The sequence below is a fragment of the Entelurus aequoreus genome, linkage group LG08, assembly GCF_033978785.1.
Source record: "Entelurus aequoreus isolate RoL-2023_Sb linkage group LG08, RoL_Eaeq_v1.1, whole genome shotgun sequence".
Lineage (NCBI taxonomy): Eukaryota > Metazoa > Chordata > Actinopteri > Syngnathiformes > Syngnathidae > Entelurus > Entelurus aequoreus.
In genome coordinates, this window is record NC_084738.1 from 81654854 (window position 1) to 81682481 (window position 27628).

The 27628-nt window shown below is 38.9% G+C and overlaps 1 protein-coding gene across 1 annotated transcript in view; it reads left to right on the forward strand.

Moving 5' to 3' along the window:
* The window catches only part of dmgdh (dimethylglycine dehydrogenase), a 36375-nt gene that overhangs the window by 1210 nt on the left and 7537 nt on the right, over positions 1-27628 (forward strand). The window contains 11 exon segments of the mRNA XM_062057416.1: positions 3959-4127; positions 4221-4319; positions 4386-4550; positions 8426-8630; positions 17197-17445; positions 17534-17732; positions 17798-17967; positions 20102-20255; positions 20522-20687; positions 21762-21892; positions 26061-26278. Of these exon segments, the coding sequence (XP_061913400.1) occupies positions 3959-4127; positions 4221-4319; positions 4386-4550; positions 8426-8630; positions 17197-17445; positions 17534-17732; positions 17798-17967; positions 20102-20255; positions 20522-20687; positions 21762-21892; positions 26061-26278 (1925 nt within the window).

The following is a 27628-nucleotide window of genomic DNA, read 5'->3' on the forward strand; positions in this document are numbered from 1 at the left end:
GCTGCAAAATTGGCAAAAAAAAAAAGTTAGCATGCTAAATTCAGCTAGCATGTGTTATTTAAAATATTGTATGACTCTTAGGTGCACGGCTGCAAAATCGGCAAAAAAAAGTTAGCATGCTAAATTCAGCTAGCATGTGTTGATTAGAAAGTTGTATGACTCTGAGGTGCACGGCTGCAAAACTGGCAAAAAAAATTAGCATGCTAAGTTCAGTTAGCATGTGTTAATTAGAAAGTTGCATGACAGATGTAGGGCTGCAAAATTGGATAAAAAAGTTAGCAGGCTAAATTCAGCTAGCATGTGTTAATTAGAAAGTTGCATGACTTTGAGGTGCACGGCTGCAAAACTGGCAAAAAAAGTTAGCATGCTAAATTCAGCTAGCATGTGTTAATTAGAAAATTGCATGACTCTGAGGTGCACGGCTGCAAAATTGGATAAAAAAGTTAGCATGCTAAATTCAGCTAGCATGTGTTGATTAGAAAGTTGTATGACTCTGAGGTGCACGGCTGCAAAACTGGCAAAAAAATTAGCATGCTAAATTCAGTTAGCATGTGTTAATTAGAAAGTTGCATGACAGATGTAGGGCTGCAAAATTGGATAAAAAAGTTAGCAGGCTAAATTCAGCTAGCATGTGTTAATTAGAAAATTGCATGACTCTGAGGTGCACGGCTGCAAAATTGGATTAAAAAGTTAGCATGCTAAATTCAGCTAGCATGTGTTGATTAGAAAGTTGTATGACTCTGAGGTGCACGGCTGCAAAACTGGCAAAAAAAATTAGCATGCTAAATTCAGTTAGCATGTGTTGATTAGAAAGTTGCATGACAGATGCAGGGCTGCAACATTGGATTAAAAAAGTTAGCATGCTAAATTCAGCTAGCATGTGTTAATTAGAAAGTTGCATGACTTTGAGGTGCACGGCTGCAAAATTGGCAAAAAAAAGTTAGCATGCTAAATTCAGCTAGCATGTGTTGATTAGAAAGTTGTATGACTGAGGTGCACGGCTGCAAAACTGGCAAAAAAAGTTAGCATGCTAAATTCAGCTAGCATGTGTTAATTAGAAAATTGCATGACTGTGAGGTGCACGGCTGCAAAATTGGATAAAAAAGTTAGCATGCTAAATTCAGCTAGCATGGGTTGATTAGAAAGTTGTATGACTCTGAGGTGCACGGCTGCAAAACTGGCAAAAAAAATTAGCATGCTAAATTCAGTTAGCATGTGTTAATTAGAAAGTTGCATGACAGATGTAGGGCTGCAAAATTGGATAAAAAAGTTAGCAGGCTAAATTCAGCTAGCATGTGTTAATTAGAAAGTTGCATGACTTTGAGGTGCACGGCTGCAAAACTGGCAAAAAAAAGTTAGCATGCTAAATTCAGCTAGCATGTGTTAATTAGAAAATTGCATGACTCTGAGGTGCACGGCTGCAAAATTGGATAAAAAAGTTAGCATGCTAAATTCAGCTAGCATGTGTTGATTAGAAAGTTGTATGACTCTGAGGTGCACGGCTGCAAAACTGGCAAAAAAAATTAGCATGCTAAATTCAGTTAGCATGTGTTAATTAGAAAGTTGCATGACAGATGCAGGGCTGCAACATTGGATAAAAAAGTTAGCATGCTAAATTCAGCTAGCATGTGTTAATTAGAAAGTTGCATGACTTTGAGGTGCACGGCTGCAAAATTGGCAAAAAAAAGTTAGCATGCTAAATTCAGCTAGCATGTGTTGATTAGAAAGTTGCAAGACTCTGAGGTGCACGGCTGCAAAATTGGCCAAAAAAAAGTTAGCATGCTAAATTCAGCTAGCATGTGTTAATTAGAAAATTGCATGACTTTGAGGTGCACGACTGCAAAACTGGCAAAAAAAGTTAGCATGCTAAATTCAGCCAGCATGTGTTAATTAGAAAATTGCATGACTCTGAGGTGCACGGCTGCAAAATTGGATAAAAAAGTTAGCATGCTAAATTCAGCTAGCATATGTTGATTAGAAAGTTGTATGACTCTGAGGTGCACGGCTGCAAAACTGGCAAAAAAATTAGCATGCTAAATTCAGTTAGCATGTGTTAATTAGAAAGTTGCATGACAGATGCAGGGCTGCAACATTGGATAAAAAAGTTAGCATGCTAAATTCAGCTAGCATGTGTTAATTAGAAAGTTGCATGACTTTGAGGTGCACGGCTGCAAAATTGGCAAAAAAAAGTTAGCATGCTAAATTCAGCTAGCATGTGTTGATTAGAAAATTGCATGACTCTGAGGTGCACGGCTGCAAAATTGGATAAAAAAGTTAGCATGCTAAATTCAGCTAGCATGTATTAATTAGAAAAACGGAACAACCTCAAAATAAAAACATTTGAAAATGACTCAAGTAAGATAACTAAAAATGGCAACAATGGCTCAAAATAAAAGACAACAAATGAAAATGACTGAATAGAAATAACTAAACATTGAAAATGACTCAAAAATAAATGCCTCAATTAAAATAAGTTAAAACGGAATTTGATCAAAATTAATTATTACGTTAACTAAAAAAAAAACAGCCATGAAAGTGAGTTATTTGAAATAACTCAAAATGGGAAAAAAAGACTCAAAACGAAGAAAATGATTGGAATAACTAAAAATAAAGCAAATAAAAATGACTTAGTTGGAATATATAAAAGTTGAAATTTACTTAAAATGGGTTGAATGTTTGAAATAACTCACAATAAAACAAAAAAACGGAATATAATTAAATTGAGATAACTCAAAATCAAACAATTAAAATTGACAAGACTATAAATGACTGAAAAAAAACTTTAAAAACTTAAAATGACTCAAAATAAAGAAATGCATGTAACACAATATAAAACAACAACAAAGACCTACAAATAAAATAACTAAAGATGAATAAATGAAATAAATAAAATGACTTGAAATTCAAACAACAAAAATAAAACTTAAAATAATTAAAAGGACTCAAAATAAAGAAATGCATGTAACACAATATAAAACAACAACAAAGACTTACAAATAAAATGACTAAAGATAAATAAATGAAACAAATAAAATGACTTGAAATTCAAACAACAACAATAAAACTTAAAATAGTACAAAGGATTCAAAATAAAGAAATGCATGTAACGCAATATAAAACAACAACAAAGACCTAAAAATAAAATGAGTAAAGATAAATAAATGAAATAAATAAAATGACTTGAAAATCAAACAACAAAAATAAAACTTTAAAGTAGTTCAAAGGACTCAAAATAAATAAGTGTATGTAACACAATATAAAACAACAACAACGAAAACCTAAAAATAAAATGACTAAAGATAAATAAATGAAATAAATAAAATGACTTGAAATTCAAACAACAAAATTACAACTTAAAATAGTTCAAAGGACTCAAAGTAAAGAAATGCATGTAACACAATATAAAACAACAACAAAGACCTACAAATAAAATGACTAAAGATAAATAAATGAAATAAATAAAATGACTTGAAATTCAAACAACAAAAATAACCAATTAAAAATAATGAAATTTGAATTGATTCATATAATAAAACCAAAATGACACAAAATAAAGAAAAACATTCAAAACAATGGAAAGAAAAAGATGTAAAAATGAATAAAAATAACAACAAAAAGTTAAATAATTGTAAAGATGCTAACAGGATCTGAAAACAAATGGACTACCTTAGTCCATGTGTCGCGACCCCACATGACAGTTTGGACTTTGCTCTTGTTTTGTCACTATTTCCTGTTTGGCTTTGGTTCTTCATTGTTAATTAGTTCCATTTAGTTCCAGCTTGTTCCAGCCTCCGTATATTAAAGTGTTCTGAGTTCCTTTTCTGCTACCTAAATAAAAGGGACCTCCTGTTTGCACGTCGCCTACCTTCCCTGCATCCTGGCTTCACCCAGATTGTCTATTTTGGGTGGACAATCTCCAGCTATGAGTCGTGATTGCGTTTGCTGTTGTCATCGCCAGCGAGGCCTCCTCCGTGCTGGGCAAGCGCTGGAAGGACACGGCCGAGACGGTGGTCATCGGCGGCGGCTGCGTGGGCGCCAGCCTGGCGTACCACCTGGCCAAGGCCGGCATGAAGGACGTGGTGCTGCTGGAGAAGTCCGAGCTGACCGCCGGGTCCACCTGGCACGCGGTGGGTTTGGATCTGGCCAGGACTGCGACGCTATTATTAGACGGATCCTAGCAGGGGGGGTCTTCAGTTACTGAAACTGTATCTGTGCCCTAGGCCGGCCTGACCACGTACTACCACCCGGGCATCAACCTGAAGAAAGTCCACTACGACAGCATCAAACTCTACGAGCGCTTGGAGGCCGAGACCGGACAGGTGAGGTCCTGTGGGGGGTGAGAGGGGGTGTGTGCAAAACCTGAAGGACAAATGTGGCGCACGCAGGCGGTGGGCTTCCACCAGCCGGGCAGCGTCCGCATCGCCTCCACGTCGGCCCGGGTGGACGAGATGAGGTACCAGATGACCCGCACACACTGGCATGTGACCTCCCAGTCCATGATCGGACCTGAGGAAGTCCACCAACTCTTCCCTCTGCTCAACATGGACAAGGTGACCACGGACTAACATCTACATGTGGTATCACAGTACATGTAGTATCACAGTACAAGTAGTATCACAGTACCTGTAGTATCACAGTACATGTAGTATCACAGTACGTGTAGTATCACAGTACCTGTAGTATCACAGTACCTGTAGTATCATACTATGTGTAATATCACAGTACCTGTAGTATCATTGTACATGTAGTATCAAAGTAAATGTGGTATCAAAGTACATGTAGTATCAAAGTACATGTAGTATTACAGTACATGTAGTATCACAGTACATGTGGTATCACAGTACATGTAGTATCACAGTACATGTGGTATCACAGTACGTGTTGTATCACAGTATGTGTAGTATCACAGTATGTGTAGTATCACAGTACATGTAGTATCACAGTACGTGTAGTATCACAGTACATGTAGAATCACAGTACGTGTAGTATCACAGTACATGTGGTATCACAGTACATGTAGTATCACAGTACATGTGGTATCACAGTACGTGTTGTATCACAGTATGTGTAGTATCACAGTATGTGTAGTATCACAGTACGTGTAGTATCACAGTACATGTAGAATTACAGTATGTGTAGTATCACAGTACGTGTAGTATCACAGTACGTGTAGTATCACAGTACATGTAGAATTACAGTACATGTAGAATCACAGTACATGTAGAATCCCAGTACGTGTAGTATCACAGTACATGTGGTATCACAGTACATGTAGTATCACAGTACGTGTTGTATCACAGTATGTGTAGTATCACAGTACATGTAGTATCACAGTACGTGTAGTATCACAGTACATGTAGTATCACAGTACATGTAGAATCACAGTACATGTAGTATCACAGTACATGTAGTATCACAGTACGTGTAGTATCACAGTACATGTGGTATCACAGTACCTGTAGTATCACACTATGTGTAATATCACAGTATGTGTAGTATCACAGTACATGTAGTATCACAGTACATGTACTATCACAGTACATATGGTATCACAGTACATGTAGTATCACAGTACGTGTTGTATCACAGTATGTGTAGTATCACAGTATGTGTAGTATCACAGTACATGTAGTATCACAGTATGTGTGGGATGGAGTAGTAATAGGTAACAATCCAGTAGTAATACATAACAATCTACTAGTAATACATCATCTACTAATAATACATACAAATCTACTAGTAATACACAACAATCCAGTAGTAGTACATAACAATCTACTAGTAATACATAATCTACTAGTAATACATAATCTACTAATAATACATACAAATCTACTAGTAATACACAACAATCTAGTAGTAATACGTAACAATCTACTTGTAATACATAATCTCCTAGTAATACATAACAATCTACTAGTAATACATAACCATCTACTAGTAATACATAACATTCTACTAGTAATACATAACAATCTACTAGTAATACATAACAATGTACTAGTAATACATAAAAATCTACTAGTAATACATAACAATCTACTAATAACACATAACAATCTACTCGTAATACATAATCTACTAGTATCACATAACAATCTACTAGTAATACATAACAATCTACTAATAACACATAACAATCTACTCGTAATACATAATCTACTAGTATCACATAACAATCTACTAGTAATACATAACAATCTACTACTAATACATAACAATCTACTAGTAATACATAACAATCTACTACTAATACATAACAATCTACTACTAATACATAACAATCTACTAGTAATACATAACAATCTACTCATAATACATCATCTACTAGTAATACATAACAATCTACTAGTAATACATAACAATCTACTCGTAATACATAACAATCTACTCGTAATACATCATCTACTAGTAATACATAACAATCTACTAGTAATACATAATCTACTAGTAATACATAACAATCTACTAGTAATACATAATCTACTAGTAATACATAACAATCTACTAGTAATACATAATCTACTAGTAATACATACTACTAGTAATACATAGCAATCTAGTAGTAATACATAATCTACTAGTAATACATAACAATCTACTAGTAATACATACCAATCTACTAGTAATACATAACAATCTACTAGTAATACATAATCTACTAGTAATACATACTACTAGTAATACATAGCAATCTAGTAGTAATACATAATCTACTAGTAATACATAACAATCTACTAGTAAGTCATACTACTAGTAATACATAACAATCTACTCGTAATACATAATCTACTAGTAATACATAATCTACTAGTAATACATAGCAATCTAGTAGTAATACATAATCTACTAGTAATACACAACAATCTACTAGTAATACATACTACTAGTAATACATACTACTAGTAATACATAGCAATCTAGTAGTAATACATAATCTACTAGTAATACATACTACTAGTAATACATAGCAATCTAGTAGTAATACATTATCTACTAGTAATACATAACAATCTACTAGTAATACATAACAATCTACTAGTAATACATCATCTACTAGTAATACATACTACTAGTAATACATAGCAATCTAGTAGTAATACATAATCTACTAGTAATACATAGCAATCTAGTAGTAATACATAATCTACTAGTAATACATAACAATCTACTAGTAATACATAATCTACTAGTAATACATACTACTAGTAATACATAGCAATCTAGTAGTAATACATAATCTACTAGTAATACATAACAATCTACTAGTAAGTCATACTACTAGTAATACATAACAATCTACTCGTAATACATAATCTACTAGTAATACATAATCTACTAGTAATACATAGCAATCTAGTAGTAATACATAATCTACTAGTAATACATAACAATCTACTAGTAATACATACTACTAGTAATACATACTACTAGTAACACATAACAATCTAGTAGTAATACATAATCTACTAGTAATACATAACAATCTACTAGTAATACATACTACTAGTAACACATAACAATCTAGTAGTAATACATAATCTACTAGTAATACATCATCTACTAGTAATACATACTACTAGTAACACATAACAATCTAGTAGTAATACATAATCTACTAGTAATACATACTACTAGTAACACATAACAATCTAGTAGTAATACATAATCTACTAGTAATACATAACAATCTACTAGTAATACATACTACTAGTAACACATAACAATCTAGTAGTAATACATAATCTACTAGTAATACATCATCTACTAGTAATACATACTACTAGTAACACATAACAATCTAGTAGTAATACATAATCTACTAGTAATACATCATCTACTAGTAATACATACTACTAGTAACACATAACAATCTAGTAGTAATACATAATCTACTAGTAATACATACTACTAGTAACACATAACAATCTACTAGTAATACATAATCTACTAGTAATACATACTACTAGTAATACATAGCAATCTAGTAGTAATACATAATCTACTAGTAATACATAACAATCTACTAGTAATACATACTACTAGTAATACATACTACTAGTAACACATAACAATCTAGTAGTAATACATACTACTAGTAATACATACTACTAGTAACACATAACAATCTAGTAGTAATACATAATCTACTAGTAATACATACTACTAGTAACACATAACAATCTACTAGTAATACATACTACTAGTAAGTCATACGCTAGGCTTCCAGCTAAAACTAGTGCAGGCTCTTAAGGTTTCGGGGGAGTGAAGTCTACCAACACATAGAAGATCATTGACCAGCTCTGGTCCATGGTCTGGTCTATGGTCTGGTCCATGGTCAGGTCTATGGTCTGGTCCATGGTCAGGTCTATGGTCTGGTCTATGGTCTGTAACTAATTGTATGGTGAACGTTGTGGTCTTCCAGGTCTTGGCGGGCCTGTACACTGCGGGAGACGGCCACATCGACCCTTACTCCCTGACCATGGCCCTGGCTGCGGGGGCTCGCATGTACGGCGCCCAGATCTACAACCCGGCGCCCGTCACGGGCCTCCAGCCCACCGCCGACGGCAAGTGGGACGTCCAGACGCCGCACGGAACCATCCGGGCCGGTCGCATCGTCAACGCCACAGGTTTGACTTTGCTTTCCTGCCACTTGCAGTGCTGACACGTTTCCAGTCAGTGGAGGCACGTTATCTAAGTCTTTGACCTTTGCTACCGACCACTGATCCTAGAATTCACTCAAACTGGCTCAAACCGCTTTTTGTTGGCTCTGGAGTTGTTTTCAGCAACAAATGTTTGCTTGAAATGGACCGCAGCTTTGCTGGTTTTGCACTTTTTCTCCACAATCCACTTTTTTTTTACCCCACGTCTTTGTTTGCAGGCTCCAAAGAAGCCACGAAAGCAGAATCTTTGCACTTTTTTTTTTGCTTCGATGCTAAATTCCTGCATGTATTAGCATTCTGAATCTAGCTGGGGTAGAAAAACAAGGGGACTTTATACACTTTTTTGTGTTTCATTGTATCTAATACACCAAGGGTGTCCAAACTAAGGCATGCGGGCCACCTGCGTTCCACACACTTTTTAAAATTGGCCCAATGCAAACAACCTTCCCTAGTCATGAGTTTAGAATAAGGAATCTTGCCTGCAGGGGAGATCGCGTTTATTTTGCAAGTCCAAATATATTTATGTGGACGATAGTTATTCATGGTCAATAATCTTTTACAATGCTCAGCATTTATTTATATGACCCGATGCAAACAACCTTCCCTAGTCATGAGTTTAGAATAAGGAATCTTGCCTGCAGGGGAGATCACATTTATTTTGCAAGTCCAACATAATTTATGTTGTATTTGTGGTGGACAATAGTTTTTCATGGTCAATAATCTTTTACAATGCTCAGCATTTATTTATATGACCCAATGCAAACAACCTTCCCGAGTCATGAGTTTAGAATAAGGAATCTTGCCTGCAGGGGAGATCACATTTATTTTGCAAGTCTAACATTATTTATGTGGACGATAGTTTTTCATGGTCAATAATCTTATACAATGCTCAGAATGCACAGCATTTATTTATATGACCAAATGCAAACCACCTTCCCTAGTCATGAGTTTAGAATAAGGAATCTTGCCTGCAGGAGAGATCACATTTATTTTGCAAGTCTAACATTGCTTATGTTGTATTTGTGGTGGACAATAGTTTTTCATGGTCAATAATCTTTTACAATGCGCAGCATTTATTTATATGACCAAATGCAAACAACCTTCCCTGGTCATGAGTTTAGAATAAATATACCTTGCCTGCAGGGGAGATCACATTTATTTTGCAAGTCCAAAATTATTTATGTGGACAATAGTTTTTCATGGTCAATAATCTTTTACAATGCTCAACATTTTCTTATATGACCCAATGCAAACAACCTTCCCTAGTCATGAGTTTAGAATAAGGACTCTAGCCTGCAGGGGAGATCACGTTTATTTTGCAAGTCCAAAATTATTTATGTGGACAATAGTTTTTCATGGTCAATAATCTTTTACGATGCTCAGCATTTATTTATATGACCCAATGCAAACAACCTTCCCTAGTCATGATTTTAGAATAAGGAATCTTGCCTGCAGGGGAGATCACATTTAGGTTGCAAGTCCAACATTATTTATGTGGACGATAGTTTTTCATGGTCAATAATCTTTTACAATGCGCAGCATTTATGTATATGACCCAATGCAAACCACCTTCCCTAGTCATGAGTTTAGAATAAGGACTCTAGCCTGCAGGGGAGATTGCATTTATTTTGCAAGTCCAAAATTATTTATGTGGACGATAGTTTTTCATGGTCAATAATCTTTTACAATGCTCAGCATTTATTTATATGACCCAAGGCAAACAACCTTCCCTAGTCATGAGTTTAGAATAAGGAATCTTGCATGCAGGGGAGATCACATTTATTTTGCAAGTCCAACATTATTTATGTGGACGATAGTTTTTCGTGGTCAATAGTCTTTTACAATGCTCAGAATGTGCAGCATTTATTTATATGACCCAATGCAAACAACCTTCCCTAGTCATGAGTTTAGAATAAGGAATCTTGCCTGCAGGGGAGATCACATTTATTTTGCAAGTCCAACATTATTTATGTGGACGATAGTTTTTCGTGGTCAATAATCTTTTACAATGCTCAGAATGCGCAGCATTTATTTATATGACCCAATGCAACCCATCTTCCCTAGTCATTAGTTTAGAATAAGGAATCTTGCTTGCAGGGGAGATCACATTTATTTTGCAAGTACAACTTTATTTATGTGGACAATAGTTTTTCACGGTCAATAATCTTTTACAATGCTCAGAATGCGCAGCATTTATTTATATGACCCAATGCAAACCACCTTCCCTAGTCATTAGTTTAGAATAAGGAATCTTGCCTGCAGGGGAGATTGTGTTTATTTTGCCAGTCCAACATTATTTATGTTGTACTTGGGGAGGACAATAGTTTTTCATGGTCAATAATCTTTTACAATGCTCAGAATGCGCAGCATTTATTTATATGACCCAATGCAAACAACCTTCCCTAGTCATGAGTTTAGAATAAGGAATCTTGCCTGCAGGGGAGATCACACTTATTTTGCAAGTCCAACATTATTTGTGGTGGACGATCGTTTTTCACGGTCAATAATCTTTTACAATGCTCAGAATGCGCAGCATTTATTTATATGACCCAATGCAAACAACCTTCCCTAGTCATTATAACGAATAAAATAAATAAAAAACATTCAACCAACACAAAATGGCTGAACTTTGTGGATATTATAAATAAACGTCCGATCGCCATACAAAATTCAAAATTACATTCATTACAAAGCATGATGGGAAAAAGGCTTTCCATCATTTTCAGCAGACTGCATTGCAAAAATGATCAACCCCGCCCCTCTTCCTCTCATGTGATATCCACCCAGGAACGAGGCCATATGAATCCCTTCCCTACTGTATAGTATGAGAAAAAAAGCCACAGGTGTCAAACTCAAGGCCCTCCACATCATTTTATGTGGCCCGCGAGAACTGGAAAAAACGAGTTTGCATAAAATACCTTTATTTATTTTTTTACTAAATGCTCTTTCAATTTTGACAGAAAAAAAATCATATTTTAAGCTTTCATATTATCTGATCATGCCATATTATATGATTATATACTGTATATCACAACTATTTTTGTGAGATAAAAACAAACAGTTAAATATCTGCGTGTCACCTTTATTTATGATTTTAAAGCAAGTTATACATTAAAAAAATCTAATAATTAAAAGCATATGCATTTCGATTAATCGTGATTAATCACAGGTTGTTACCCGCATGCAAAATGTACATTAATTATATAAAAAAAGGGCCCTCTGAAAGCAGCCATTACTGCGATGTGGCCCTCAATGAAAATGAGTTTGCGGCCAACCGGAATTGCTTACAGGAGGTCAGCTGACCACCTTTTTGCTACTAATTGATGAAGAAGAACCTACGGTCAAGGTTCATGTTCCAATACCTTACATAAGATCAGCTCCAACATGGTAGGAAATATGCAACTTTGTGAAAAATAGAGAAAGATTTGGAATAAAGAGTAACTTTTATTAGCCTCTTGACCGAGTGAACCGAGGTGCTGTGTGGTCGACTGGTAAACACTTTGGAACTTATCTGTCTGTACCTTGTTTTATTACACCACACGCCCTACAGTTCTTCCATTTGTACATAGGCTGCGGTTTTTTCCATACATCACGTTGTGTAAAAGCTAAATAAAAACAGAATACAATGATTTGCTAATTCTTTTCAACTTATATTCAATTGGATAGACTGCAAAGACAAGATATTTAACGTTCCAACTGGTAAACTTTGTTATTTGTTGCAAATATTAGCTCATTCGGAATTTGATGGCTGCAACATGTTTCAAAAAAGCTGGCACAAGTGGCAAAAAAGACTGAGGAAGCTGAGGAATGCTCATCAAACGCTTATTTGGAACATCCCACAGGTGAACAGGCTAATTGGGAGCAGGTGGGTGCCATGATTGGGTATAAAAGCAGCTTCCATGAAATGCCCAGTCATTCACAAACAAGGACGGGGCGAGGGTCACCATTTTGTCAACAAATGCCTGAGCAAATTGTTTAAGAACAACATTTCTCAACCAGCTATTGCAAGGAATTTAGGGATTTCACCATCTACGCTCCGTAATATCATCAAAAGGTTCAGAGAATTTGGAGGAATCACTGCACGTAAGCCATGATATTACAGACCTTGGATCCCTCAGGCGGTACTGCATCAAAAAGCGACATCAGTGTGTAAAGGATATTACCACATGGGCTCAGGAACACTTCAGAAAACCGCTGTCAGTAACGACAGTTGGTCGCTACATCTGTAAGTGCAAGTTAAAACTCTACTATGCCAAGCGAAAGCCATTTATCAACAACACCCAGAAATGCGCTGGAGCCTATCTCAGCTGCATTCGGGCGGAAGGCGGGCTACACCCCGGACAAGTCGCCACCTCATCGCAGGGCCAACACAGTGTGAAGAAAAAATATTTAAAACAAGTTTTACAGATAGTTTTAAACCTTTTTTTATTTTATTTTTTTAAAGATGTGTAGCGAAGCCTATATGTTTACTACGTTGTGGGTGCAATAGGCTCATATTTATTAGGTATTGATGAGTAATATACCAGATAAATATGTCTTTTATGGGAGTCAAGTGGCGAAAAGTGACTTACACGCCTATCCATCCATTTTCTACCGCTTGTCCCTTTTGGGGTCGCGGGAGGGGGAGCGCTGGAGCCTATCTCAGCTGCATTCGGGCGACCTGTCCAGGCTACACCCTGGACAGGTCGCCACCTCATCGCAGGGCCAACACGGTGTGAAGAAAAAATATTTAATACAAGTTTTACGGTTAGTTTTAAACCTTTTTTTATTTTTATTTTTTTAAAGATGTGTAGCGAAGCCTATATGTCTACTAAGTTGTGGGTGCAATAGGCTCATATTTATTAGGTATGGATGAGTAATATACCAGATAAATATGTCTTTTATGGGAGTCAAGTGGCGAAAAGTGTCCTACACGCCTATCCATCCATTTGCTACCGCTTGTCCCTTTCGGGGTCGTGGGGCGGGGGGGCGCTGGAGCCTATCTGAGCTGCATTCGGGCGGAAGGCGGGGTACACCCTGGGCAAGTCGCCACCTCATCGCAGGGCCAACACAGTGTGAAGAAAAAATATTTAAAACAAGTTTTACAGTTAGTTTTAAACCTCTTTTTGTTTGTTTTTTAAAGATGTGTAGCAAAGCCTATGTGTTTACCACGTTGTGGGTGCAATAGGCTCATATTTATTAGGTATGGATGAGTAATATACCAGATAAATATGTCTTTTATGGGAGTCAAGTGGCGAAAAGTGTCCTACACACCTATCCATCCATTTGCTACCGCTTGTCCCTTTCGGGGTCGCGGGGCGGGGGGAAGGCGGGTTACACCCTGGACAAGTCGCCACCTCATCGCAGGGCCAACACAGTGTGAAGAAAAAATATTTAAAACAAGTTTTACAGTTAGTTTTAAACCTCTTTTTGTTTGTTTTTTAAAGATGTGTAGCGAAGCCTATATGTTTACCACGTTGTGGGTGCAATAGGCTCATATTTATTAGGTATGGATGAGTAATATACCAGATAAATATGTCTTTTATGGGAGTCAAGTGGCGAAAAGTGTCCTACACGCCTATCCATCCATTTTCTACCGCATGTCCCTTTCGTGGTCGCGTGGGGGGGCGCTGGATCCCTCAGGCGGTACAGCATCAAAAAGCGACATCAGTGTGTAAAGGATATCACCACATGGGCTCAGGAACACTTCAGAAAACCGCTGTCAGTAACGACAGTTGGTCGCTACATCTGTAAGTGCAAGTTAAAACTCTACTATGCCGAGCGAAAGCCATTTATCAACAACACCCAGAAATGCGCTGGAGCCTATCTCAGCTGCATTCGGGCGGAAGGCTGTGTACACCCCGGACAAGTCGCCACCTCATCGCAGGGCCAACACAGTGTGAAGAAAAAATGTTTAATACAAGTTTTACGGTTAGTTTTAAACCTTTTTTTATTTAATTTTTTTAAAGATGTGTAGCGAAGCCTATATGTTTACCACGTTGTGTGTGCAATAGGCTCATATTTATTAGGTATTGATGAGTAATATACCAGATAAATATGTCTTTTATGGGAGTCAAGTGGCGAAAAGTGTCCTACACGCCTATCCATCCATTTGCTACCGCTTGTCCCTTTCGGGGTCGCGGGGCGGGGGGAAGGCGGGTTACACCCTGGACAAGTCGCCACCTCATCGCAGGGCCAACACAGTGTGAAGAAAAAATATTTGAAACAAGTTTTACAGATAGTTTTAAACCTTTTTTTATTTTTATTTTTTTAAAGATGTGTAGCGAAGCCTATATGTCTACTAAGTTGTGGGTGCAATAGGCTCATATTTATTAGGTATTGATGAGTAATATACCAGATAAATATGTCTTTTATGGGAGTCAAGTGGCGAAAAGTGTCCTACACGCCTATCCATCCATTTGCTACCGCTTGTCCCTTTCGGGGTCGTGGGGCGGGGGGGCGCTGGAGCCTATCTGAGCTGCATTCGGGCGGAAGGCGGGGTACACCCTGGGCAAGTCGCCACCTCATCGCAGGGCCAACACAGTGTGAAGAAAAAATATTTAAAACAAGTTTTACAGTTAGTTTTAAACCTCTTTTTGTTTGTTTTTTAAAGATGTGTAGCAAAGCCTATGTGTTTACCACGTTGTGGGTGCAATAGGCTCATATTTATTAGGTATGGATGAGTAATATACCAGATAAATATGTCTTTTATGGGAGTCAAGTGGCGAAAAGTGTCCTACACGCCTATCCATCCATTTTCTACCGCATGTCCCTTTCGTGGTCGCGTGGGGGGGGGGGGGCGCTGGATCCCTCAGACGGTACAGCATCAAAAAGCGACATCAGTGTGTAAAGGATATCACCACATGGGCTCAGGAACACTTCAGAAAACCGCTGTCAGTAACGACAGTTGGTCGCTACATCTGTAAGTGCAAGTTAAAACTGTACTATGCCGAGCGAAAGCCATTTATCAACAACACCCAGAAATGCGCTGGAGCCTATCTCAGCTGCATTCGGGCGGAAGGCTGTGTACACCCCGGACAAGTCGCCACCTCATCGCAGGGCCAACACAGTGTGAAGAAAAAATATTTAAAACAAGTTTTACGGTTAGTTTTAAACCTTTTTTTATTTTATTTTTTAAAAGATGTGTAGCGAAGCCTATATGTTTACTACGTTGTGGGTGCAATAGGCTCATATTTATTAGGTATTGATGAGTAATATACCAGATAAATATGTCTTTTATGGGAGTCAAGTGGCGAAAAGTGTCCTACACGCCTATCCATCCATTTGCTACCGCTTGTCCCTTTCGGGGTCGTGGGGCGGGGGGGCGCTGGAGCCTATCTCAGCTGCATTCGGGCGGAAGGCGGGGTACACCCTGGGCAAGTCGCCACCTCATCGCAGGGCCAACACAGTGTGAAGAAAAAATATTTGAAACAAGTTTTACAGATAGTTTTAAACCTTTTTTTATTTTTATTTTTTTAAAGATGTGTAGCGAAGCCTATATGTCTACTAAGTTGTGGGTGCAATAGGCTCATATTTATTAGGTATTGATGAGTAATATACCAGATAAATATGTCTTTTATGGGAGTCAAGTGGCGAAAAGTGTCCTACACGCCTATCCATCCATTTGCTACCGCTTGTCCCTTTCGGGGTCGTGGGGCGGGGGGGGGGGGGGGCGCTGGAGCCTATCTCAGCTGCATTCGGGCGGAAGGCGGGGTACACCCTGGGCAAGTCGCCACCTCATCGCAGGGCCAACACAGTGTGAAGAAAAAATATTTAAAGCAAGTTTTACAGTTAGTTTTAAACCTCTTTTTGTTTGTTTTTTAAAGATGTGTAGCAAAGCCTATATGTTTACCACGTTGTGGGTGCAATAGGCTCATATTTATTAGGTATGGATGAGTAATATACCAGATAAATATGTCTTTTATGGGAGTCAAGTGGCGAAAAGTGTCCTACACGCCTATCCATCCATTTTCTACCGCATGTCCCTTTCGTGGTCGCGTGGGGGGGCGCTGGATCCCTCAGGCGGTACAGCATCAAAAAGCGACATCAGTGTGTAAAGGATATCACCACATGGGCTCAGGAACACTTCAGAAAACCGCTGTCAGTAACGACAGTTGGTCGCTACATCTGTAAGTGCAAGTTAAAACTCTACTATGCCGAGCGAAAGCCATTTATCAACAACACCCAGAAATGCGCTGGAGCCTATCTCAGCTGCATTCGGGCGGAAGGCTGTGTACACCCCGGACAAGTCGCCACCTCATCGCAGGGCCAACACAGTGTGAAGAAAAAATATTTAATACAAGTTTTACGGTTAGTTTTAAACCTTTTTTTATTTAATTTTTTTAAAGATGTGTAGCGAAGCCTATATGTTTACCACGTTGTGGGTGCAATAGGCTCATATTTATTAGGTATTGATGAGTAATATACCAGATAAATATGTCTTTTATGCAGTCTATTCAACTGAATATAAGTATTGTATTGTATTTTGTTTTTATTTACCATTTACACAACTTCACTGGTTTTGGGGTTTTGTACAATAATTGTTGTTTTCCAGGTTTTTGGGCACGGGAGGTGGGCAAAATGATCGGATTCGAGCACCCTACCATCCCGGTCCACCACCAGTACGTGGTGACGGCGACAGTGCCGGAGGTGAAGGCTCTGAAGAAGGAGCTGGCGGTCATCCGAGACCTGGAGGGTTCCTACTACCTCCGCCAGGAAAGGGACGGCCTCCTGTTCGGACCCTACGAGCAAATGGAGAAGATGGTCCTGCAGGACTCTTGGGTCAGAGACGGAGTACCCCCCGGTGGGTTTCCCCAGCTCCGTCGGTCGGTTCACAACTGGGAACCATTGAAACCTTAAATCCAACTTCGGTCTGGGACCGGCTGCTGCAGGTTTTGGCAAGGAGCTGTTTGAGTCGGACCTGGACCGGATCATGGAGCACGTGGAAATGGCCATGGAGATGGTCCCCGTGCTTAAGAAGGCCGACATCATCAACATTGTGTCCGGCCCCATCACCTACACCCCGGACCTGCTGCCCATGGTGGGACCCCATCAGGGGGTCCGCAACTACTGGACCGCCATCGGATTCGGGTACAGGTTCCTCTCTAAATGTCAAATGCCCAAGTGCGTCCGCATTGCTTTCACGTGTTGCTCAGGTACGGAGTCATCCACGCCGGCGGTATCGGCAAGTTCCTGAGTGACTGGATCACCAGCGGCGAGCCTCCGTACGACCTCATCGAGTGCGACCCCAACCGCTACGGCAAGTGGGCCGACGTGCCCTTCATGTGCGCCAAGGCCAGAGAATCCTACGGCTTCAACAACGTGGGTAAGAACAACGGGTGTTGACCTCCAGCTCCGAGGTTGGAGCCCGACCAACCATAGTCCGCCCCAGCCAGTCAGACCAGGACCACCAGAAAGTGTTAGACCAAAGTAAGCCACACCAGAAAGTGTTAGACAAAAGTAAGCCACACCAGAAAGTGTTAGACAAAAGTAAGCCACACTAAAAGTAAGCCACACGAGAAAGTGTTAGACAAAAGTAAGCCACACGAAAAAGTGTTCGACAAAAGTAAGCCACACCAGAAACTGTTCGACAAAAGTAAGCCACACCAGAAACTGTTCTACAAAAGTAAGCCACACCAGAAAGTGTTAGACAAAAGTAAGCCACACGAGAAAGTGTTAGGCAAAAGTAAGCCACGCTAAAAGTAAGCCACACCAGAAAGTGTTAGACAAAAGTAAGCCACACCAGAAAGTGTTAGACAAAAGTAAGCCACACGAGAAAGTGTTAGACAAAAGTAAGCCACACTAAAAGTAAGCCACACGAGAAAGTGTTAGACAAAAGTAAGCCACACCAGAAAGTGTTAGACAAAAGTAAGCAACACCAGAAAGTGTTACGCAAAACTAAGCCACACTAAAAGTAAGCCACACGAGAAAGTGCTAGACAAAAGTAAGCCACACCAGAAAGTGCTACACAAAAGTAAGCCACACGAGAAAGTGTTAGACAAAAGTAAGCCACACCAGAAAGTGTTAGACAAAAGTAAGCCACACTAAAAGTAAGCCACACGAGAAAGTGTTAGACAAAAGTAAGCCACACCAGAAAGTGTTAGACAAAAGTAAGCCACACCAGAAACTGTTCGGCCAAAATTAAGCCACACGAGAAAGTGTTAGACAAAAGTAAGCCACACCAGAAAGTGTTAGGCAAAACTAAGCCACACTAAAAGTAAGCCACACGAGAAAGTGTTAGACAAAAGTAAGCCACACCAGGAAGTGTTACACAAAAGTAAGCCACACCAGAAACTGTTCGACAAAAGTAAGCCACACCAGAAAGTGTTTGACAAAAGTAAGCCACACAAGAAAGTGTTAGACAAAAGTAAGCCACACTAAAAGTAAGCCACACAAGAAAGTGTTGCACTAAAGTAAGCCACACCAGAAACTGTTCAACAAAAGTAAGCCAAACCAGAAACTGTTCGACAAAAGTAAGCCACACCAGAAAGTGTTAGACAAAAGTAAGCCACACAAGAAAGTGTTAGGCAAAAGTAAGCCACACTAAAAGTAAGCCACACGAGAAAGTGTTAGACAAAAGTAAGCCACACAAGAAAGTGTTAGGCAAAAGTAAGCCACACTAAAAGTAAGCCACACGAGAAAGTGTTAGACAAAAGTAAGCCACACTAAAAATAAGACACACAAGAAAGTGTTAGACAAAAGTAAGCCACAAAAGAAAGTGTTATGCAAAAGTAAGCCATACTAAAAGTAAGCCACACAAGAAAGTGTTATACAAAAGTAAGCCATACTAAAAGTAAGCGACACAAGAAAGTGTTAGACAAAAGTCAGCCACACTAAAAGTAAGCCACAGAAGAAAGTGTTAGACAAAAGTAAGCCACACTAAAAGTAAGCCACACAAGAAAGTGTTAGACAAAAGTAAGCCACGCTAAAAGTAAGCCACACAAGAAAGTGTTAGACAAAAGTAAGCCACACTAAAGGTAAGCCACATAAGAAAGTGTTAGACAAAAGTAAGCCACACTAAAAGTAAGCCACACAAGAAAGTGTTAGACAAAAGTAAGCCACACAAGAAAGTGTTATACAAAAGTAAGCCACACAAGAAAGTGTTGTACAAAAGTAAGCCACACAAGAAAGTGTTAGACAAAAGTAAGCCATACAAAAGTAAGCCACACAAGAAAGTTGGACAAAAGTAAGCCACACAAGAAAGTGTTAGACAAAAGTAAGCCATACAAAAGTAAGCCACACAAGAAAGTTGGACAAAAGTAAGCCACACAAGAAAGTGTTAGACAAAAGTAAGCTACACTAAAAGTAAGCCACACCAGAAAGTGTTAGACAAAAGTAAGCCACACTAAAAGTGTTAGACAAAAATAAGCCACACAAAAAAGTGTCAGTAAAAAGTAAACCACATCACAGGCATGAATAAATCCAGAAAGTCAAACCAAAGTAACTGTTTGTGTCTCTAGTGGGTTACCCCAAAGAGGAGCGCTTTGCCGGCCGACCGACGGAGCGTGTGAGTGGTGTGTATCACCTGCTGAAGGACCGAGCATCTATGGGCTTCCATGCTGGCTGGGAACAACCTCACTGGTTCTACAAGGAGGGAGACCACACACAATACAAGTAACACACACAATACAAGTACCACACACAATACAAGTACCACACACAATACAAGTAACACACACAATACAAGTAACACACACAATACAAGTACCACACACAATACAAGTACCACACACAATACAAGTAACACACACAATACAAGTAACACACACAATACAAGTACCACACACAATACAAGTAACACACACAATACAAGTAACACACACAATACAAGTACCACACACAATACAAGTACGACACTCTCAGTGTTGTGTGGTTGTCAGGCCCAGTTTCAGGCGCACCAACTGGTTTGGACCAGTGGGCCGTGAGTGCCAGCTGGTGATGGAGAAGGTGGGTGTGATAGACCTCACTCCTTTTGGCAAGTTCACCGTGAAGGGCAAGGACTCTCACCAGCTGCTGGACCGCCTGTTTGCCAACACCATGCCCAAGGTAGGACATCACCACATACACTTGCTCTTTGGTTGGCCTCATTCTCATGAGAATCCTGCGAGTGATGTTGATCAGATGACCACAGTAACTAATTAGATTACCTCAGTATCTAATTAGATGACCATAGTAACTAATTAGATGACCATAGTATCTAATTAGATGACCATAGTAACTCACTAGATGACCATAGTAACTAATTAGATGACCATAGTAACTAATTAGATTACATAGTAACTAATTAGATGACCATAGTAACTAATTTGATTACATAGTAACTAATTTGATTACATAGTAACTAGTATATCATGCAAAAGTGCAGATTGCAACCATTGTAAGACTTAGTATAGTTGAAGACTTCCGCTCATTAGCTAACGATGGCGTCCACGGGGGGCTATACCCCCGTGGACGCCATCTAGAACCCGCCAACAATCCTCTATTTACATATCGTCACCTGAACGTGAACCAAATGTTAGCGATCTTGTTATTATAAGCGCTAACGCAGACCAACTATTTCTTTTAGACGCTCATCGCTGTGTCGTCAGAGTTGTCCTAGATTATAAATCATGCCTCTGGTCTGGATGATGGCTTGGAATTGGGGGTTAAATCACCATAAAAGATTATTCATTCCTGGGCGCGGCCACCGCTGCTGCTCACTGCTCCCCTCACCTCCCAGGGTCAGGATCAAGGGTAATGGGTCAAATGCGGAGAATAATTTCACCACACCTAGTGTGTGTGTGTGTGTGTGTGTGTGTGTGTGTGTGTGAGACAATCATTGGTACTTAAGCTTAATTTAGCAGTGAATCTAGAAGTTGTTCACCTGTGACATAAGTATTATGCCCGGGGATTGGGTACAAACACACAACAACCGAAGTCGGTGTCTGCAGGCTCAGACTTTTCCTATCAACTTTCCGTGCGGATTATGATCTAAACGGGAAGATATAAGCATGCCACCCGTCTTTATCCCGGTGAGAGCAGACATTGTACAGTAAGTGAATGTTTTATTATGTTTGTGTGTCACTTAAAGCTGGATCAGCTTCTAAAACTGGTAGCTCACTCTGCTTTCATGTTTTGTAGGTGGGCCAGACTAACATCAGCCACATGCTGACCCCCTCTGGCAGGGTCTACGCCGAGGTCACCATCACCCAGTTGGCGCCCGGAGAGTTTTTGCTCATCACCGGCTCCGGGTCGGAGCTGCATGACCTCAGGTGACTGCATGGAAAGTCTTCTAATCGTCAGGACTTGGAGGCAAACGATGTTTCTTGCGTTGCCAACGGAGCAAGAACTCCTCTGGCAGGATCAGCATGTACCGGTACTCAATCCAAGATCCGCGCTGAATATAAAACTCCTGCAGTCGTCTCTGTCCACTTGCAACCTAAAACCTGGCGGCAGATCCGAATACGACTGCAAGGAGCAAAGGCGCCCAATCAAATCCTGCATTTCAAAATTCCTCAGCCCAGTCGAGGCCAGGAGAGCGAGACCTGACCCGTTTTGTGTGGCGCACTCTAGTGGCCATTAGGACGAACTGCATAGCAACGCTTCACTGCGGTCAGGCTGATTAGTGGCACTAGTTTGCAGGTTTAAAATAGAATATGTTTTATTTATGTTAGCATTTACGATAGCTAGCGATTAGCGGCACGATAGAAACATGAGAAATGATATTTGCATCAGCATAGCTAACGATTAACGGCACCAGCTTACAAGTTTAAAATAGAAAACATGTATGTTTTATTATGTTATTTATGCTAGCGATTAGCGGCACTAGCTTACAGGTTTAAGATAGAAACATGAGTAATTATATTTATGTCAGCATTCACCATAGCTAGCGATTAGCGGCACCAGCTTGCAGGTTTAAAATAGAAACATGAGGAATGATATTCACGTCAGCATTTACCGTAGCTAGCGATTAGCGCCACCAGCTTGCAGGTTTAAAATAGAAAACATGTATGTTTTATTTATGTTTTTGTGCTAGCGATTAGCGGCACTAGCTTACAGGTTTAAGATAGAAACATGAGTAATTATATTCATTTCAGCATTTACCATACCTAGCGATTATCTCCACCAGCTTGCAGGTTTAAAATACAAACATGAGTAATCATATTAATGTCAGCATTTACCATAGCTAGCGATTAGCGACACCAGCTTACAAGTTTAAAATAGAAAACATGTATGTTTTATTTATGTTATTTATGCTAGCGATTAGCGGCACTAGCTTACAGGTTTAAGATAGAAACATGAGTAATTATATTTATGTCAGCATTTACCATAGCTAGCGATTAGCGGCACTAGCTTGCAGGTTTAAGATAGAAACATGAGTAATTATATTCATGTTAGCCTTTACCATAGCTAGCGATTAGCGGCACTACCTTGCAGGTTTAAAATAGAAACATGAGAAATTATATTCACGTCAGCATTTACCGTAGCTAGCGATTAGCGCCACCAGCTTGCAGGTTTAAAATAGAAAACATGTATGTTTTATTTATGTTTTTGTGCTAGCGATTAGCGGCACTAGCTTACAGGTTTAAGATAGAAACATGAGTAATTATATTCATCTCAGCATTTACCATAGCTAGCGATTAGCGGCAGCAGCTTGCAGGTTTAAAATAGAAACATGAGTAATCATATTAATGTCAGCATTTACCATAGCTAGCGATTAGCGGCACCAGCTTGCAGGTTTAAAATAGAAAACATGTATGTTTTATTTATGTTATTTATGCTAGCGATTAGCGGCACTAGCTTACAGGTTTAAGATAGAAACATGAGTAATTAAATTTATGTCAGCATTTACCATAGCTAGCGATTAGCGGCAATAGCTTGCAGGTTTAAGATAGAAACATGAGTAATTATATTCATGTTAGCATTTACCATAGCTAGCGATTAGTGGTACTAGCTTGTAGGTTTAAAATAGAAACATGAGAAATTATATTCATGTCAGCATTTACCGTAGCTAGCGATTAGCGTCACCAGCTTGCAGGTTTAAAATAGAAAACATGTATGTTTTATTTATGTTTTTGTGCTAGCGATTAGTGGCACTAGCTTACAGGTTTAAGATAGAAACATGAGTAATTATATTCATTTCAGCATTTACCATACCTAGCGATTATCTGCACCAGCTTGCAGGTTTAAAATAGAAACATGAGTAATCATATTAATGTCAGCATTTACCATAGCTAGCGATTATCTGCACCAGCTTGCAGGTTTAAAATAGAAACATGAGTAATCATATTAATGTCAGCATTTACCATAGCTAGCGATTAGCGGCACCAGCTTGCAGGTTTAAAATAGAAAACATGTATGTTTTATTTATGTTATTTATGCTAGCGATTAGCGGCACTAGCTTACAGGTTTAAGATAGAAACATGAGTAATTATATTTATGTCAGCATTTACCATAGCTAGCGATTAGCGGCACTAGCTTGTAAGTTTAAGATAGAAACATGAGTAATTATATTCATGTTAGCATTTAAGATAGCTAGCGATTAGTGGCACTAGCTTGCAGGTTTAAAATACAAACATGAGAAATGATATTCATGTCAGCATTTACCGTAGCTAGCGATTAGCGCCACCAGCTTGCAGGTTTAAAATAGAAAACATGTATGTTTTATTTATGTTTTTGCGCTAGCGATTAGCGGCACTAGCTTACAGGTTTAAGATAGAAACATGAGTAATTATATTCATTTCAGCATTTACCATAGCTAGCGATTATCTGCACCAGCTTGCAGGTTTAAAATAGAAACATGAGTAATCATATTAATGTCAGCATTTACCATAGCTGGCGATTAGTGGCACCAACTTGCAGGTTTAAAATAGAAAACATGTATGTTTTATTTATGTTTTTGCGCTAGCGATTAGCATCACTAGCTTACAGGTTTAAGATAGAAACATGAGTAATTATATTCATTTCAGCATTTACCATAGCTAGCGATGATCTGCACCAGCTTGCAGGTTTAAAATAGAAACATGAGTAATCATATTAATGTCAGCATTTACCATAGCTGGCGATTAGTGGCACCAACTTGCAGGTTTAAAATAGAAAACATGTATGTTTTATTTATGTTTTTGCGCTAGCGATTAGCGGCACTAGCTTACAGGTTTAAGATAGAAACATGAGTAATTATATTCATTTCAGCATTTACCATAGCTAGCGATTATCTGCACCAGCTTGCAGGTTTAAAATAGAAACATGAGTAATCATATTAATGTCAGCATTTACCATAGCTGGCGATTAGTGGCACCAACTTGCAGGTTTAAAATAGAAAACATGTATGTTTTATTTATGTTTTTGCGCTAGCGATTAGCATCACTAGCTTACAGGTTTAAGATAGAAACATGAGTAATTATATTCATTTCAGCATTTACCATAGCTAGCGATGATCTGCACCAGCTTGCAGGTTTAAAATAGAAACATGAGTAATCATATTAATGTCAGCATTTACCATAGCTGGCGATTAGTGGCACCAACTTGCAGGTTTAAAATAGAAAACATGTATGTTTTATTTATGTTAGCATTTATTATAGCTAGCGATTAGCGGCACTAGATTGCACGATTAACATAGAAACATGAGTAATTATATTAATGTCAGCATTTACCATAGCTAGTGATTAGCGGCACTAGATTGCACGTTTAACATAGAAACATGAGTAATTATATTAATGTCAGCATTTACCATAGCTAGCGATTAGCGGCACTAGATTGCACGTTTAACATAGAAACATGAGTAATTATATTCATGTCAGCATTTACCATAGCTAACAATTAGTGGCACCAGCTGGCAGGTTTAAAATAGAAAACATGTTTTTTTATGTTAGCATTTATGATAGCTGGCGATTAGCGGCACTAGCTTGCGGGTTTAAAATAGAAAACACATGTTTTATTTTTAGCAGCATTTACTATAGCTTGCGATTAGCGGCACTGGCTTGCAGGTTTAAGATAGAAACGTGAGTAACTATATTCATGTTAGCCTTTACCATAGCTAGCGATTAGCGACGCTAGCTTACAGGTTTAAGATAGAAACATGAGTAATTATATTCATGTCAGGATTTGCCATAGCTAGCGAATAGCGGCACCAGCTTGCAGGTTTAAAATAGAAAACATGTATGTTTTATTTATGTTAGCATTCACGACAGCTAGCGATTCGCGGCGCTAGCTTACAGGTTTAAGATAGAAACGTGAGTAATTATATTCATGTTAGCCTTTACCATAGCTAGCGATTAGCGGCACTAGCTTGCAGGTTTAAAATAGAAACACGAGGAATCATATTCATGTTAGCATTTACGATAGCTTGAGATTAGCGGAACCAGTTTGCAGGTTTAAAATAGAAGGCGAGCGGAGATGAAAATAATTCTGGTTTCTCCTGCAAACTTGAACGCCACACAGGTGGATTGAGAGCGAGGTGGCGGCGGGCGGCTACGACGTGGAGGTGGTGAATGTGACGGACGACATGGGTGTGCTGGGCATCGCGGGGCCAAACTCCCGCAAGGTACTTCAGAAGCTGACGAAGGAGGACATGAGCGACTCTGGGTTCAAGTTCCTGCAGTGCAAGTCCATGCAGTTGGCCGGCGTACCGCTTCGGGCCATCAGGATCTCTTACACCGGTACTGAACACCTCTTTTTTCTCCTTTTGGACCAAACACTCAACTCTTACATTCAACATAGTCAAAGATCATCTATAGGACAGGAGCTAGTGCATGCCAGTCAAAGATCCTTCATTTAGCAAGAGCTATTTGTTGTTTCTAAGTACCTGTTACAGTCAAAAATACTTTATATCTGCATAACAAAAGAGTGCTGTGATGATCAAAGATCCTCTATTTTGACAGGAGTGCTCGTCAAAGATCCTAAATGTAACAAGAGCTATATGTTGTTTTTAAGCACCTGTTAGTCAAAAATACTTTATATCTGCATGACAAAAGAGTGCTGTCATGTTCAAAGATCCTCTATTTGGTAGACACTATCTGTTGTTTTTAAACACCTGCTGCAGAAACACAAGTCAAAGATCCTCTATATGACAAACACTGTTGTTTTTAAGCACCTGCTGCAGAAACAAATCAAAGATCCTCTATATGACAAACACTATCTGTTGTTTTTAAGCACCCGCTGCAGAAACAAATCAAAGATCCTCTATATGACAAACACTATCTGTTGTTTTTAAGCACCTGCTACAGAAACACAAGTCAAAGATCCTCTATATGACAAACACTATCTGTTATTTTAAGCACCTGCTGCAGAAACACAAGTTAAATCTCCTCTATATGACAAACACTGTTGTTTTTAAGCACCTGCTGCAGAAACACAAATCAAAGATCTTCTATTAAGCAAACACTGTTGTTTTTAAGCACCTGCCGCAGAAACAAATCAAAGATCCTCTATATGACAAACACTATCTGTTATTTTTAAGCACCTGCTGCAGAAACAGTCAAAGATCCTCTATATGACAAACACTGTTGTTTTTAAGCGCCTGCCGCAGAAACTAATCGAAGATCCTCTAAATGACAATTACTATCTGTTGTTTTTAAGCACCTGCTGCAGAAACACGAGTCAAAGATCCTCTATATGACAAACACTATCTGTTGTTTTAAGCACCTGCTGCAGAAACACAAGTCAAAGATCCTATATATGACAAACACTGTTGTTTTTAAGCACCTGCTGCAGAAACACAAATCAAAGATCTTCTATTAAGCAAACACTGTTGTTTTTAAGCACCTGCTGCAGAAACACAAATCAAAGATCTTCTATTAAGCAAACACTGTTGTTTTTAAGCACCTGCCGCAGAAACAAATCAAAGATCCTCTATATGACAAACACTATCTGTTGTATTTAAGCACCTGCTGCAGAAACACAAGTCAAAGATCCTCTATTGGACAAACACTATCTGTTGTTTTTAAGCACCTGCTGCAGAAACACAAGTCAAAGATCCTCTATTGGACAAACACTATCTGTTCTTTTTA